The following is a 16,389-nucleotide window of genomic DNA, read 5'->3' on the forward strand; positions in this document are numbered from 1 at the left end:
AAAGGAATTTGAGTTATCATTGCCTTTTCGTCAAAGGTTAGACTTTGCCACTAAAAGACTGGTGTAGAGAAACAGGTCAAATCAACATACAGCTCAGTGCTACATGCTTTGTAGTGCCTTAAGAGTGTTCTACTGTGTATTGAAATAAAGTAGGCAAACATAGAAGTGTCAGAAATAGGAGTTCTCTTCAGGTTGGTGTGAGGTGCGCCCAGAGAACGAGGAGTAGAAGTTGGAATTTGAAGTTGATGCATTTTGTTCAGTGTTTCTCTGTGGTTCAACAACACTTTGCCACCGCCGCCGCCGCCACCACGCTGTTGTTTGGAGTTGTTAATGTCCTCGACCCAACTACCCACTGTATAAAGCACTGGGGAACCTCTTGCCTGATTCAAAAGGAGAGTGCTTCAGTCAAAATAACAACCAGCCTCCTCCTCCCACACTGATTCACAATGGTTGCGAAGATGAAAGTAATGTTTTATGGTCTGGTTCAGATTCTGCACAGGACTAACGCGGAAGAGTGTAAGTAATTGTAATTACTGCAACAATGGTAAAAAAGTTTGCTGTGTTTTTATACAGCCAGTCAAGGAATCAATAAATAGAGCAAAACAAAGAAATAGTGACTAGTGATTGCCAAATATAATGCCTGGAGCTTTTTAATCACCAAGTCAACATTAGTTCAATCCAATTTTGAAGAGGGTGTTCGTAGCCTCACTATAAAAACTGATATCCCCTTTTATGTTTAACCTTAACAACATGTCTTTGCTCCATTTTTCATTCTAGTGGCCTCTCATTGCCTTCTGAGTGTACTAGGCTTCCAGTTGCTAATGTCTCAGAGAGTGTTTAGGCTCATCCCAGACCTTCATGTCAGACTTTAGTCAGGCTGTGGTAAGAAATTCTTCAAATTTCCTGCCTTGACCTCAAACTAATGTTACTGAGTTGGCTTGAAGTACAGCCCATCACCCCCTACCATTACCGTCATGTCTATCAGCACTGCGATGTTTTAATGTGGTCCCTTCCTCAGTTCCTCAGTTTCCATGGATACTGACATAGTGTGCTCAACATCTCTCAGCATTTGCCTTTCTAAAGGGCAATGTGAACTCTGGGTTTCAACCTCGTTTTTTATGACTGCTATGTCCAACCGTTGCTATCAGTGTTCCTTTAATGTACCTTTCTCTCTCTTTTAATGTACAGTTTTTATTATTAGGACTAATGAGGCTGGATGTGATAGACGCCCAAGTGAACCATGAAACATAATGGTTGCATATGACCTGTTTCCAGGAAACAAGGCAGGCTCTATTTTCAGCAACTTGGACAGAACATGAGTCACAGCAATACTAGAATTAGCTTTAGATGTAAGTCTACAGACAGTATAGCTGCTGTATATGACTGACCTACATGAGGTGCCCTTCCCCTACAGCCTCCTTCACTGCTAAATCAGTATGTAAAACTGCTTTAGTTTTACAGTATATAACCCTTTCCTCCTTGATTCCTTCAATAATAACTATGTACATCACAGCAGTATGCTAACATACATACAGGTAGCTGTGATATAGCACAGTAAATAATACATATTAAACAAAAATTTATAGCATAGAACGTGTATGTGTTTGTGTGTGTGTGCAATTCCTACAAAGAGCAGCTGTGTGCACCTGTAATTACCACTTGGGCAGGTGGCTGTGTGTCATGGGAGCTTCATACGCTTTGAGTTGATGCATTGCTTTGATACTTTCATCTATGCAGCATTAGCAACTTTAAAGTGATGTAAATCAAATAAGTGTTTTACTAAAGCTGAACTGTTTTCCTGCCACCCATACAGTTTACTGAACACTATTCATATTAGTATTATAAATAAAAATGATTTAACATGAGACATGACTTCTCCCCAATTTATGAAGCTGTACAGATGTACTTAACATTTCCTTTTACAATCTACTGATAACATACGAAGTTGACTCACAGTACACCATAAAGATTGTGGCAGATAAGAATTAAAAAAAAATGTGTTTGTTCTCTAAAGGAGCACACTGCTGATCTTTTAACTTTTATAACAGCGTGAATCTGCCAAAACCGACTCACAGCCTCTTGCTGACATAGCTCTCACCATTAATGTTGCCTCAATTACATCTATTCCCAGCGGATGCTTTCTGCATCTAGGTTTGGTGAAATTAGTACATGTTGAACTGACCAAGCAGAATCTGCGATGACTCGTGTTACACAAAGTGAGAAGTTTTAGTTCAAATATAGGTTTAATGCACTATTAATCTGACACTGCTGCTTGTATATTATGTTGCTGCCACGTTGCACCAGAAAATTACTGTATATATTTAATGTATCCTATCAAGTAGGCAGGGTCATTAAATTTTACAGGCCAATTATTTTACACTGATATCCTTTAAAGTTGGTCATTAAAAACTTCATAGATGAACTTTCAGTCCATACTATACCTGAAAGCATCCAACAAGATTCCATATTTCAGGTACTTCTTATTCATTGTAGATGTAGGTGAACAGAATCTCCCACTTTTCATGCATGAGGTGTTGCTGGATTATTGTCGTTTGAACCCCGAGAACACTACAGGAGATGGATGGATTTCGTGTGCTTTTCTCAGTGGGGAGCTTAAGCGTATGGGAGATCTCACAGTGTGGTGCCGATGCCCTGGGATGAGATGATACACTTCCATCTTTCCCTCTTTGTGCAGTACCACTCAGATCACCACAGCTTCACACTGCAAAACCGTCTGAACTGAAAAAAAGCTTAAGCTCGTCTCGCTTATAAATGTCAGCATGCAATGACAAGATTCTTAAGGATACTTCTTTATGTCTAATCCTCTTGTAAACAATCTCATTTGGACATGCCTTTTCTTGGAACAAAGACAGACAAGCTAATGAAGCTCAAAAGTGCCGCTACTTCAAGCCTGATTGCAATCTGTTGCCTCCAGTGTCTGCTTTCTGTATCATTTACACAATGTTGTGGTTTGTTCCCCTCCTGTCTGTGTGAAACAGTTGACCTTGGCTCACATGCCTCCAGGTGGGAACCCCAGCATATTAATGAGGGTTAGCGCAGACAAATGCTCCTCCGTTTCTTTCTGTGTCAGCTAGCTTGGCTCTGATCTTTACTACTATTGCCACCTCTGTTGCTGCAGTTCAAACTGATGCTTTGTTTCATTCACTGAACAGGATGGGACTTCATTGGACGGTCTAGACAGGCAAATGCTGTTGGCGCTAAAAGAATACTTCAAGGAAATAAAGAACTATCACTATAATTGATGTACTATATCCAAAGGGAACCTCTTGCTTTACAAGAATCTCTATTTGTGAAATCTGATGGAGTCTTCATTTGTTTTTGATATGCAGTTTTTTTATGTAGTACTCTGGTTCAGTGATGGAAGAAATACTCAGATCCTTTACTAAAGTAAAAGTAGCAATACAACACTGTAAAAATACTCTGTTACATGTCTTGCATTCCCAATGTTATTTAAGTAAAAGTGCAAAAGTATTAGCATCAAAACTTACTTAAAATACTAGAAGTAAAAATACTCATTATGCAGAATGGCACATTTAACTTTAATGTATATCACATTATTAGATTTTAATTATTGACACATTATTGTCTTAATTGCATTTAAAATGGTGCAGCTGGTTAAAAGGGGAGTTAGTTTTAACCAGATTATTCTAATGTGAATTACTGCTGGGTAGCTTGTGAATTTTACTGTCTGCTTTGTTTTTTGTTTTGTTTGATTTTGCAAAAAAGTAACTGGTAGGTGAGGTTATAAAATAAATGTGAGTAAAAAGTACAATATTTGCCTCTAAAATGTAGTGAAGTCAAACTATGAAGCAGCAGAAAATGAAAATACTCAAAGTTCTGATACCTCAAAATTGTACTTAAATGTAGTACTTGAATAAGTGTACTTATAGTAGTTATGTTCCACCACAATTCTGGTTTAACCCATAGTGAACATTTCTGTTCCTTTGTTCTTGTATCAACAGGGCGTTTGCATCATGACAACAGCCTTCCTGCACTTCTTCTTCCTGGCATCGTTCTGCTGGGTCCTCACAGAGGCCTGGCAGTCCTACATGGCAGTGACAGGAAAGGTTCGGACCAGGCTCATACGCAAGCGCTTTCTGTGTCTGGGCTGGGGTAAGTAAACACTATGTCTCCTTAAACCTCTCCATTATTTCCCATAATACCTTGCAGCTGCCATTTTCTCTCGGGGTATCTTGCCGACTGTAAGTCTTTTCTGTCTGCTGCTCCCTTCCCCTCTGTGGAGCAGCCAGATCTTCATGCTATCAGGCTCTTTATTGTGATACTTTTGTGCTCCAGTCAGACTCTCTGAGGGCTGGGTAAATGGCCCAGCCTTGAGCAGTGGTGGTGGGGGGGGGGAGAGACAGACTGGTGCACCTCTCCCATAGCCGGCTGCAATGACCTTATGTCTGATACAGAGGATGTGAGCTGAGCATTTACACTGCAGCAGAATGCATTTTATCTGAAACCCTCAGAAACAGAGTTCAGGAGAGTGAAAGGTTTGCAAAGCTAAAATGTACTGAATCCATATCTCAAGCTTGGTTTGTGTAGGAGCTGTTTGAGAGCACTGTGCATATTCTAAGGTAACATCAATCAGAAAAAATGCATCATAGCATACAATATAATGTATTTATAATTTATACTGCGATAGATTTTAATCAGTCTGGGTTCCTACCTCAGTATGATCCCTGCACTTGAACATCACATCATAGCATCTATCTATCTATCTATCTATCTATCTATCCATTTCTCTCTCTTCCTCTCTCTCTCTCGATATATATAGTAGCAAATTACTATATATGCGTCAATAAACACCAGGAAGCATAATATCTGGATCAAAATTGTAAAGATTTCAAATGGTTCTTCATTTGATAAATGTTAATATGAATCCTCGTCCTATCTTAGACAGTACTAGAAATCTCTCCTTAGGAAAAAAAAATCAATTTGATTATGAGAGCCCACACTCGTTCTTCTTGTTACCTAGCAACAAACAAGGCTCTCTTAGTCATTGCAGTGCTACTGCTTGCTGCAAAAAAATGGACAAAGGTTCTTCTACAATCACATAGATAAAAAACAAAAACAAAAACAAAACACACACACAACAGACAATTGGTCATGAATAGGACAGTCAGTGCTTTGTTGTATGACAGCAAAAACACATTATATAAATGCTGGTTTTACTTGAAAGCTAAATTACTCTAGTCCTCTACAGATTATCACCTGTATTCAAAGAAAAGACAAAAACATTTTCCAAGCTGATTTCCTAAGTGACGTGCAGCCTGCAGTACCTGTTGTCTCTTAATTCAGCCTGTTTGAAGTGCAGCGTCTCCACCAGGTGATTTATGACATGCTTGTGTACACTCGGCACTTTAGCTCTCCAGCACTGCTGAGAGGCGCTGGATGGCTGCAGGGTCTTCGCCTCATGCCTCTAGGAAACTGATTACATCAATAGCAGCTGCTTGCTCTGCTCAGAGAGAAAAAGTGTTAATATTCTGAATACACAGTTGTAAGGCCCAAATACATTACACCCATCTATAATGAGGATCTGTATGGAAAAGAAAAAACATGTTCATTTTAAAGGTGGGTGGTGAATTTTCTTACCGTAGATTGATGAAATTTCACCATGTGGTTTCTCTGGACTTGATGCACTGCTGCCATTTTGTCAGTACAGTCTGCTTTCCTCTGCCACTTAATGAAATACTGTTGATTGAAATATTTACATGAATTTAGTTGCTCATATGTTCTCAGATGATTGTATAGCCTGTAGCTTTTATGGAGTGAATTTGTTTAATGACTGGAAGGCGGAGATGCTGACTTTCTCTGCACTGAATTGGGTTTATGTTCTCCGTTGCGACAAGCAAATAGAACCACTCAAATAACTATTGATTGTTGTTGTTTTGTTGTTTTTTTTTTTTTAAGGATTACCAGCTTTAGTGGTTGCAGTTTCAATGGGATTCACCAAAACAAAGGGCTACGGGACACCCTTATAGTAAGTTTGCCTTCATTGTCTGCATTTATTATTCAGCACACAATGCAGTAGGTTCATGCTAACACTTGAGAGTCATGATCAAGTGCTTCTGCAGTGGCTTACTTATCCTAAATAGTGCCATAAAAAAGTCCCATGAACCCAATCAAATTTCAGAATAGCACAGCAAGACCCCAATTTCATCTGAGTTGTGTCCCTGCTGGATACCAAGCGCATAAACACTGCTTAAAATCTCTTTAGCATTTTATTACCCTGTGAAACTTTTGAAATAGAGTTACAGCATATGGCACATCTCCCCTGACAATTGAGGGAAATACAATTGCATGCTGGTGTATGCACCATTAACTTGCATGTTAATGTCTTGGTGAGAGCTAAATGTTTTTATTTTTTTTTCTTCCCTGCAGCTGTTGGCTGTCTTTGGAGGGTGGGCTCCTGTATGCCTTCGTTGGACCTGCAGCTGCTGTTGTTCTGGTAAATTTCAGTTATCACGTGGCCAGTTTTTATTTCTATGTGATGAGAGTACAAGTGGATTGAAGATTTACTACAAAGAAAAATGTCACAAGAAACAGCCAGATATTGAGGAATCAGAATAATTTGCGTGTGTTTATTCTGCACACCTTAATCTGTGTGTATGTAATATACAGTTTAAGTGATATCACAATAATAATAATAATAAATTGCAGTTTGTTTTCAAACAAGATGCACACACGAAGCATAATGTAGTCTCAGTGATGGTACAGTATCAATGTGGTACGACTGCACTCTGTTAAACCTCAGTTAAATGATTTAAGGAACACGCCAGCACTTCAGAATCAAAAGAATGTTCTCAACCAATTCCTTGTCATTTACCACAATGGTTTTTATGCATTAGATTTGCTCAAAATCTAATATACTGCAGCATTTTTAGCTATTATCATATATTTACATGTTTGTATAGAGAAAATTCTAAAAAGTGATTATGCAAATCACTAACACTGTGTCAGTGGGACAGAGAACATAAAATACCGAGACATTTTTTCATGTTAGTGTGAGCACCAGATAGACAAAGACTTGCTGTTCTGTGGGTGTCATTTGTGGCGAATCTCAGAGGAAAACGAAAATTCTGCAGTGAGAATGAACACCATACTGCTGTTATCATTGTATTGATGCTGTAACATCATAATCAAATGTCTTGTGTAAATCTTGATGAATGAAATCTTAGCCTAATGTATTTGTATAAATACTTAATGAGCTCTTTATCTCAGCTAGAGGGATCTGAAATAGACTTTAGCCTAATGTTTTAAAGAATTTTTTATTCATCTACTGTAAATCTCCTTCAGTCTTCTGTTAGTGTAGGCGCTGCTAATAATAGGAGAAGGTGCCTTTGAGAAGACAAGTGTTTCTTGTCAGGCAGATCTTTGCTTAAGGCTTTTGTCGTGAGATGAGCGTGCAGGGCATGCCTCATCCACTGGCTGAAATGTCACCGAGATGAGACAGAAGCTAGAGGTCATGTCTCAGTCTGTATGGAAAATCATCATAAAACACCCGCAGGATAATGACATCAATCACTGACTACCTATGGCGACTGTTAAGCAGTGGAGCTCAACAATATACTTGGGTCTGAAATAATACTGCTGCAATAGATTTTTTCTGAAAAGGTAATAATCCTGTTCCCTTTCTACTGGCAGGTCAACATGGTGATTGGAATCTTGGTGTTTAATAAACTAGTGTCCAGAGATGGCATTCTGGACAAGAAGCTGAAGCATCGAGCAGGGTATGACAGCACATCCTTGTTAGTACCAGTTTTTTTTCTTCTAAACATTTATATTCTTTACTTCATGCAAAATATGCTTTGACTTTTTTATGTACATATGGAGATTTAGACCTCTTTTTCTTGCTGTTGAAAGGAAATTCAAGGCATAAATATAAAGAGGTCAGATTTCTCTCGGGAACAACATGGCTTCCTGTTTCTTTGGCAGAATCAGTCCAAGATGAAAATCATTAAAACACCCACATGTTGGCTGCTTCTACTGTTGCTAATATGACAGGGAGAATTTAAAGCCGGGGTAGCAGCTGTTAGCGTTGTTTGTCACGTTGTTGTCTCTATGTCCCACAGACAGATGAGTGAGCCACATACAGGATTAACTCTCAAATGTGCCAAATGTGGTGTTGTATCAACAACTGCTTTATCAGCAACTACGGCTAGCAATGCAATGTAAGTGCCTGCCAGTGTCTCTGAATCAATAAGACGATGCTGCAGGGAGTCTCTGTGTGTACGGAGTGTCCACCTCTACAGTTTATTCCCCACAGCAGATCAGTTGTATAGCAATATCTGTTATTGTAAACATACAATGTTACAGGCTTAATTTAAAGTAAGTGTTAAAAACACATTAAAGCTCAGGTAAAGAGGAGTAAAAAAAGGCCCTGATGGAGACATTACTCAGCACTCCAGACCTGTGTTATATACACCAAGTAGCTTGCTTTTATTTCCTCTACACAATGGTTCCTCTCCTCTGTCAGGGCATCCCTGTGGAGTTCCTGCGTTGTCCTACCTCTGCTGGCCTTAACCTGGATGTCAGCAGTGCTTGCCATGACAGACAAGCGCTCCATCCTCTTTCAGATCCTCTTTGCTGTCTTTGACTCACTGCAGGGTTTTGTCATTGTGATGGTGCACTGTATCCTACGGAGAGAGGTAGAGTATAAGTCATTTTTGTTTCACCCGTGAGCTTTGTTTATTTGGAGATTTGGATGTCTGTTACTTGATTCAGTTTTTTTATGTTGCAGGGGTAGATTGGCTCAGTCATTAATAAAAACTGGGCGTGTTTTAGCTCCAGGGCTTAACCACCTTATAAGATCCTAAACATCAATTTATCAAAATCAGAAATAGACATTGTAACACTTTCTCAAGTAAAATGCTGCATTGTTTGAGATCTGAAAAGACCTAATGACAATAACAGTGGCTTCATTAAAGAAATGCAGCCATTGTGCACCTGATAAAAAACTGATTCCCTCTCTCCTTAGGTCCAAGATGCTTTCAGATGTCGGCTCAGAAACTGCCAAGACCCAATCAGTGGTGATGCAACAGGAACCTTCCCTAATGGGCATGCTCAGATAATGGTAGGCACAGTTACCCTCTGTTATCTGTAACCACTGCATCCTCTATAATTTAAGCAGACTCTGTGTACCCTGGTTATTTATAATACAAAAGCACACCCCCTTGTTATACATCGTCCTTAATTTAACTTGTGCTCATGGAGTTTTTTTTTTAATTCTTTATTATTCTGTATAATATGAACTGTAAAACATGAGGCATTGCTTCTCATAGGTTTATAATTTGCCACACAACACTTTAGCAAAGCTGCAATTACATGCAAAGTAGACACTTGGCCCTTTGATAAATGGCATTAGTTCCCTTTGGTTTTCTTAGGCCCTAAGCCCATTCCGTTATTTCTGTTTGAGTGAACCTAGTGCCCATGTTTGCAGTGCGTCCCTCTCATTTCCCCTCACAGGGTAATAGAGGACTGTTCCCTGCATGGCCTTTGAAATGGGACACCGGTCTCTTCATCTAGCACGATGCCGCCACTGGCACATCACAGCAATGATCTGTCATTAGTATTCTAATACCCATCAGAGTGAAACCGTTTTCACGATAGCAGAATGGTGTCACGACCCCCTGGTTCATTACAGTCATTAGCAGTGAGCACAAAACACTTCACAGCTGGTGAACTAGCATTTTTTTCAATGCACACTTTATTGATATATTCTGTGGTGGCAAGTAACTAAGTACATTTACTCAGCTACTGTTCTTTTGTGAGTTATCTGCGCTTTTACTTGAATATTTTCATTTTCTGTTACTTCATACTTTGACTTCACTAAAGTTTAGAAGCAAATATTGTACTTTTGACCACTACTTTTATTTTATAACTTTATTTACTAGTTACTTTTCAGAACTAGATTAATACAAAAAATACAGTATAATTAGAAGACCTCATTGATCTGTGGTGGAAAAAGCTGTAATTCATATATAAGCTAGTTAAAACTAGCTCCTCCTTTACCAGCTGCGACATTAAATGTGATGTACACGACGATGCATCAGTAATTATCATACGATAATATGATATACAGGATTGTGAAATGTGCAGCTGGCTTTTACAAATGAACATGATTCTGATACTCTATAAACAATATACAGTAGAAGAGGCTTTATCTTCAGCACTACTGACCATTTGAATGTCTTTTATCTACAGACGGACTTTGAGAAAGATGTAGACATCGCCTGCCGATCAGGTAAAGAACAGATAGATATTAACAAGCTTCTTCTTCTTGCATGTAAAAAATTCAAAAGAGGTTTGTAAAAAATAGCTCAGGTTACATAACGACCAATCCCCAGAGGAGTATTTTCACAGTTACCAAAACATGGACTTTAATCTAAGTACAAAACAGTATAAAATGGGAGCTGCTGGATATTCACTTCATTTGTTGGTTTTACAGTAACAAATGTGAACAGCATCAGCTTTTCGCATCTTTCAGAAGTCACGCTCTGTAATTAGGTTTTTAAATAATGTGATGCTATCATAGAGTGGGTACGCAGGTGCTATGTGTATGATTTGGGGAGAATTTTCTTCATCTAATGCTTAATTCATCCTAGTGGGAAGAAAATATTTCTTCCTGATTCCTGTATCTACAGCTGTTCTGTCAGTAGATTTAATAAACGTATCTTGAAATTGAGACTGTGGAAAGTTGTACCACATATGCAGTAACCTGTGGCGGCAACTTGTACATACCCTTGTCTTTCTCCAATCCCTTCCAAACCAGTGAACATTATTCAGAGCTCTCAGAAACACATCTTGTTAAGAGACAAAAAAGGACTGTCTGGCTCTTCTGACGCATATTATTTCATGCTGTGCAGTCTTGTAAAGCTAAAGTGGACATACTAGATACAAAACGGCAGAGCAGACAGGTGTCATTTATAAATCATGACCAAATTCAGACTGAAGTGGAGCTGCAGTCTGAAGGAAATGCACTTTGTAGATTACTTTGTGGGCTCATGGAGTTTGCCCAAAGGGATTACTGTCAGCTGCAGAGCTAATATTCTGTAGTGTCGCCTTATAAAAGAAATGTATAAACTTTGATCAGAGAAATTATGCAGTATGAATACCAGACTGCTTTCCACATGTCCACACTGCGCATTGAATTCAAATGAAAAGGCGAGTATTTGATTTTATTTGTTGTCCTTGTAACCTCCTTGCAGGCATTTCTTTCAGGCAGCATAATTTATTCATGTGGCAAAAATTCTCAGTGGGGAGGACAGTGGTGTTTTTATGACTAGAAGGTTTTTCTAAATAGCTAGCTGCTGTTTCTTATAATATCTGGAGCATTACAATGTCTTCACCAACCACTAAATTAGGATTAGGATGCTACAGTACTGTAAGGCAGGGAGAATAAAGCATGATGGCTTATTTATTATAATATCCTCTAGTAAGGCTGGTATCTGCTGTTGAGTCACAGCTATTTGTCCTGTCACTGTAGTTCTCCCTCTTTTGTATTAAATCCTGAGAATTGGTGCATATTGACTTGTCTTGTTCTTCTGGTCATATGCTGGATAATCTCAGACAAACTGTGACACAACTTTCATTGCGGTGAAATTTCAACTAATTCTCATATCCCTCTGCCCTGCAGCACTCCACAAAGACATGGGTTCTTGTCGTGCCGCCACCATAACAGGCACCCTCTCTCGCATTTCTCTCAATGATGAGGAGGATGAGAAGGCCCCCGAGGGCCTCAACTACTCCACGTTGCCTGGCAACATCATCTCCAAAGTGATTATCCAGCAGCCTTCAGCTCTGCACATGCCGATGGGAGTGGGTGAGCTGAAGGAGCAGTGCATGGCTGACAGCAATGCAGATATGCGGCGCACTGTTTACCTGTGTACCGATGATGCCATGCGCCAGAGCGAACAAGACATGGGTGGCCATGACATGGAGGGCCACTCGGTGCAGGGTCAGATGATGGAGACAGACTACATAGTCATGCCCCGTGCCTCCGCAGCAGCGGTGTCAGGGTCGGTTAACATGCCCACCCTCCTGAAAGATGACAGCAAGATGAACATCACTATGAATACACTGCCACACGAGAGGCTGATGCATTACAAGATGAGTCCTGATTTCAACATCAGCCCATCAGGCATGGACCACATGAATGTGAACCTGGAGCAGCAGTATCCTAGTGCTCCCGAGCAGATGCAAAACCTGCCCTTTGAACCTCGCACGGCTGTTAAGAACTTCCTCGCTGAGATGGAGGAAACTGCAGGGCTTTCTAGGAGTGAGACAGGGTCTACAATATCTATGAGCTCCTTAGAGGTACATATGTTCATGTGGATAATATGCAGAGGATACAGAGCTACAATAAACACTTCACCACATGCGTTAAATCATACTATACATGGTTATTAATGTACATATATTCTTAAGCTGATGACTTAATGCCTCATGTTTTATTTTCACAGAGACGAAAGTCCCGGTATTCTGATCTGGACTTTGAGGTATGTAGAAAAAGTTCCATAGCACATGCAACTAGCTTTTTTAATGCAGAGAAAAGCCATGTTTTGCAGTTGTGTTTGTCATTTGATTTACTAGTGCCTCTTAAGTTTATTGGAGTTACACAGCCTTGACTCGACAAGATTTATTGACATGCTGCGTAGTTAGGGTAAAAGCAAGGCTGTCAACTGACAAACAGGGCAACAGTTCTCATCTACATTTTGTCCTCCTCCATCTCCTACATCCATTAGCTATATGTTAATTTTCAAAATTTATGCTTTTAAAGTCATTTGCACATTTCACATCTGATTTTACCACTGGTTTCAACGATGATTATATTGGCTTGCAAACACATAGTCAAAACCCCCTTTGACAGGTTTTAGCATTTCTTTTGCATTGTTCAATCAGGCTTTACTGCATATATATAGTCCACACTTTCAAAGTAAAGGAAACATGGGGCAGCTACAGTATTTTGGCATTGGGTGCATTTTGTTTCAGCTCATATGCACACCAACTCTTAAAATGGAAGATTTCTTCTAGGGTTTGATTATAAGGATTTCCTTTATGCTAATAAACTTGAAATGAGGCAATCTGTCACTGAAGATTTATGCGTATTCCAGATACTCCAGCCACTGCAAATTAAATCGTTGAGGCTTTCAGCATCCTATCACCCTAACTTTAATTATCTTGGTGTTTCCTTTATTTTGGCAGTGCCTTGTATATATGCAGAGACAAGTAGATTTGTTTCAGATCTGGCCTATGAGTAAACTACCATGACACTAACAAATTGATCGAGTTGGAGGGGGTGGAGAGGAAGATGCATTTCAATTATTGGCTGTCAATACCAAAGAAAAAACCCTTGCCATTGCAGAAAGTCATGCACACCAGGAAAAGACACATGGAGCTGTTCCAGGAACTGAATCAGAAATTTCAAACCCTGGACCGATTTCGAGATATACCAAATATGGGCAGCATGGTGAGTAACAGGAAACCAGGGGGGTGGCCGTCAGCCAGTTAAAGAGAGCAACATCCAATTTTGGTGCAGGACACTTAGTGTGTGATTGTGCAAATGAGCAGCTATGTAGCTAAAGTTTTCATGTGGAGGTGAAACCTTCCTGTTGCTAGTGGGCCTATCATCAGCTGGCAGGGGGTGAGTGAGGGGGGCTGCCCCTTAAAACCACTGAAGCATTTTCTCTATAAGGCCAGTCTCAGGAAGAAAGACCTTAGTTAATCTTGTTGCAGTAGAGTGCATCCATTCCAGTGCAAGGCCATGAATGCACTTTTATTTACATGCACATTTATCTACTTAGCAACCCCATTGTTTTTTCCATTAATGCATGGCAGATTATTTAATCTATCAACATCAATACAAATATTACATTACGTTTGCTATTCTCTTAATGCAACTGTGTGTCTGTTGGGGTGGGGGTGGGGGTTTACTACTCTGTCACATTGGATCTAGAAGTCAGGCCAAATATAAGTATTCTTCCCGACCTTGCTGCAAATCAAACATCCTACCATCTGTCTCCACACCTGGCTGGAGCTGTAGATAATGGGGATGTCAAGCTTTATCCATCTCTCTCAGACAAGCAGCAATGTTTTCTGTAGTGAATGCAATAAATAGAAATTGGGCTGGTGAAAACACAGCTAGACTATTTGACAGTGTCAGCGACGCAGCAGCCTTTTGGCTTCATGTAATCCTTTTTCACTCACATTTCAATCATCCCTACAGCACCAATGTAATTTGAGGACCGTTGCTTAGTTACCAGTGCAAGTTCTTTTGTATAGAAAACTATAGCTACAGTATATTCTTGCTCCCCTTTCCTTTTTTTCCCCAAATGAATCTACTGCACAGCTTGTTGCAGACATTAGTATTTATATTCCCCCACTGGGAGCAGCATCTCTTCCTTATTTGCAATAGTATCTTTGGGACTGTCAGTGAGAGCGTATTCAGATGAATGGCTCACACATTGTGCACCAGTTTCTGAGTGTGGGGATATGACTCCATTATAACAGTGTAAGCATGTTCACATTTAATACACTGCCATTATCTTTTGTTATTTGATGCTTTCCACAGCATTAATCCATTATTTTTGAATAGCATTTTGTGGAAATTCATATAAACCCTTTTGAATGAAATGATTTCACAGGAAAAAGTCTCTTTTTTTTGTTTTTTTTTGTTATAAAGTTTAGCTGCAGAGGATGTCATGCCACTAATATCGCACCCCAATGGCCATGTTCACAGGACAAGGCAATGCCAAACAAGAACCCATGGGAGAGCTACAATCCAGCCTGTGAGTACCAGAATTACGCCACTATGAATGTACTAGAATCTGACACCAAGGACTCACTGGAGATGACGCCAGCAGAGTGGGAAAAGTGTGTCAACTTACCCTTAGATGTCCAGGAGGGAGACTTCCAAACCGAGGTCTAGAAGAAGGGGAAAATGCAAACTAAAGGAAAGGAGGAGAAAAGGGATTATTTTGCACTGAATAAAGCAACAGACTTTTCTAACAGCCTTGGCATACATATCTGGATAATACGAGTGTGGCAGGGACATTATGTGCCAATACAAGGACTGAGGAGAGAGAAAAAAGAAAAAAGGGAAAAAACATCAGTGTTACTTTTTGTATTCTCACTAGTGTACTTAGTGTGGAGCAGCCTGGTGTACAATATTTACCATCACGTGTTTCAAATTATCTGTTGAGGAATTGGCTAAAAAAAAGGGTGATCTCTCTAGATGAAACCTCACAAAGCAAATGACATGCCATGTCGTCCCAGCTTCATTGGGTCTAGTTTTGATTTCATAAAACTGGACCCGGGAGCACAATGTATATATTTATGCAGGTTTTTAAAAAGTTTATAACAGTCTGTTTGGCCATTACTACACTTTTTACTTTATAATATAAAACATGGGAGGCAAAGAGGATTTTTTCTGTCATATTAAAATGAATGTTTGTCAAGCTACATTCTTCATTGCTTTAAATGCAATAAAGATAATACTCACTTTTATATAAATAATATATTTCACAACTTTAATACTGCAGAATCTGCTTGAAGGATCCCAGCAAGCTCTCTCATCTGCAGCTCTGTATAAAATATTTAAAAACAAAATGTTGTATGGTGTAAATAAACTTTTGTCTACATATGTTTTACTTGTGCCAGTTTATTTTAATGAGAAAAAAATGCCAACCTGATCAAAAGTTATAGCGAAAAATGTTAACATTTGAAAAGGAATGTAAATAAAAGAGGAAATATGTTCGTACTGCTTCAGAGGTTGTGTCAAGTTTATGTGGTTTGTTGATTGTGAAATGCACTACTCACCTTGCTAGATGAAAGGGAACATTTAATGCTGTATATGAGCACAAATGATGAGCATGTGACTGGAACAACTGCATGTCACTGATGGAAAACTGGATTTCTAAGATAATTTGACAGTTTTTACATTACAAAGCATGACTTTCTCTTGGACTTTTGCCTAACATCCAGACTGCATTATCCAAAAAACACTTGGTTAAAACAGTTCACCTTAGTACTTCACGTACTCTCCTCTGATGATTAATTATTATTATTTTTTATCTAAGGTTAGTAAACCCCCTCTATGATTTAAATTTCACCTCTAAATGTTTTTGAAGATTATAGTGCTGCAAAGTTTCCTGACTCACCTCATAAATCCACCCCTGTATCTGATTTCTGAATATGGATACAAAGTGTTCAAGCTTTTAACAGGTTTCTGTGCATCCAGAAGACTTCACCTAATAAGATCAGCCAAGATTCTTCTGTGCAGACAGAGCCAGACAGAGCCCAAATGGGAAGGAGGGTGTGAAGGCTCAGAAAAAAAAATCTTGTTTGTTCTGTCTGGTGGCCTGC

General features: G+C 39.3%; 1 protein-coding gene across 11 annotated transcripts in view; it reads left to right on the forward strand.

Annotated features, from left to right (window-relative positions):
* The window catches only part of adgrb3 (adhesion G protein-coupled receptor B3), a 114,919-nt gene extending 99,135 nt beyond the window's left edge, over positions 1-15,784 (forward strand). For 5 of the 11 annotated variants that reach the window (XM_020603105.1, XM_020603104.1, XM_020603110.1 and 2 more), the window contains 12 exons: positions 3,984-4,134; positions 5,938-6,007; positions 6,409-6,475; positions 7,672-7,775; positions 8,100-8,198; positions 8,504-8,675; positions 9,005-9,100; positions 10,231-10,270; positions 11,663-12,342; positions 12,489-12,524; positions 13,391-13,495; positions 14,708-15,784. In XM_020603105.1, the coding sequence (XP_020458761.1) occupies positions 3,984-4,134; positions 5,938-6,007; positions 6,409-6,475; positions 7,672-7,775; positions 8,100-8,198; positions 8,504-8,675; positions 9,005-9,100; positions 10,231-10,270; positions 11,663-12,342; positions 12,489-12,524; positions 13,391-13,495; positions 14,708-14,953 (1,866 nt within the window). In that variant the 3' untranslated portion in view covers positions 14,954-15,784. The remainder of the gene's footprint in view (positions 1-3,983; positions 4,135-5,937; positions 6,008-6,408; positions 6,476-7,671; positions 7,776-8,099; positions 8,199-8,503; positions 8,676-9,004; positions 9,101-10,230; positions 10,271-11,662; positions 12,343-12,488; positions 12,525-13,390; positions 13,496-14,707) is intronic. The other 6 variants (XM_020603106.1, XM_020603107.1, XM_020603108.1 and 3 more) reach the window with 6 other exon arrangements.
* The last annotated feature ends 605 nt before the right edge of the window (positions 15,785-16,389 follow it).

This window comes from Monopterus albus, unplaced genomic scaffold (assembly GCF_001952655.1).
Source record: "Monopterus albus unplaced genomic scaffold, M_albus_1.0 scaffold60.1, whole genome shotgun sequence".
NCBI classification, from domain to species: domain Eukaryota; kingdom Metazoa; phylum Chordata; class Actinopteri; order Synbranchiformes; family Synbranchidae; genus Monopterus; species Monopterus albus.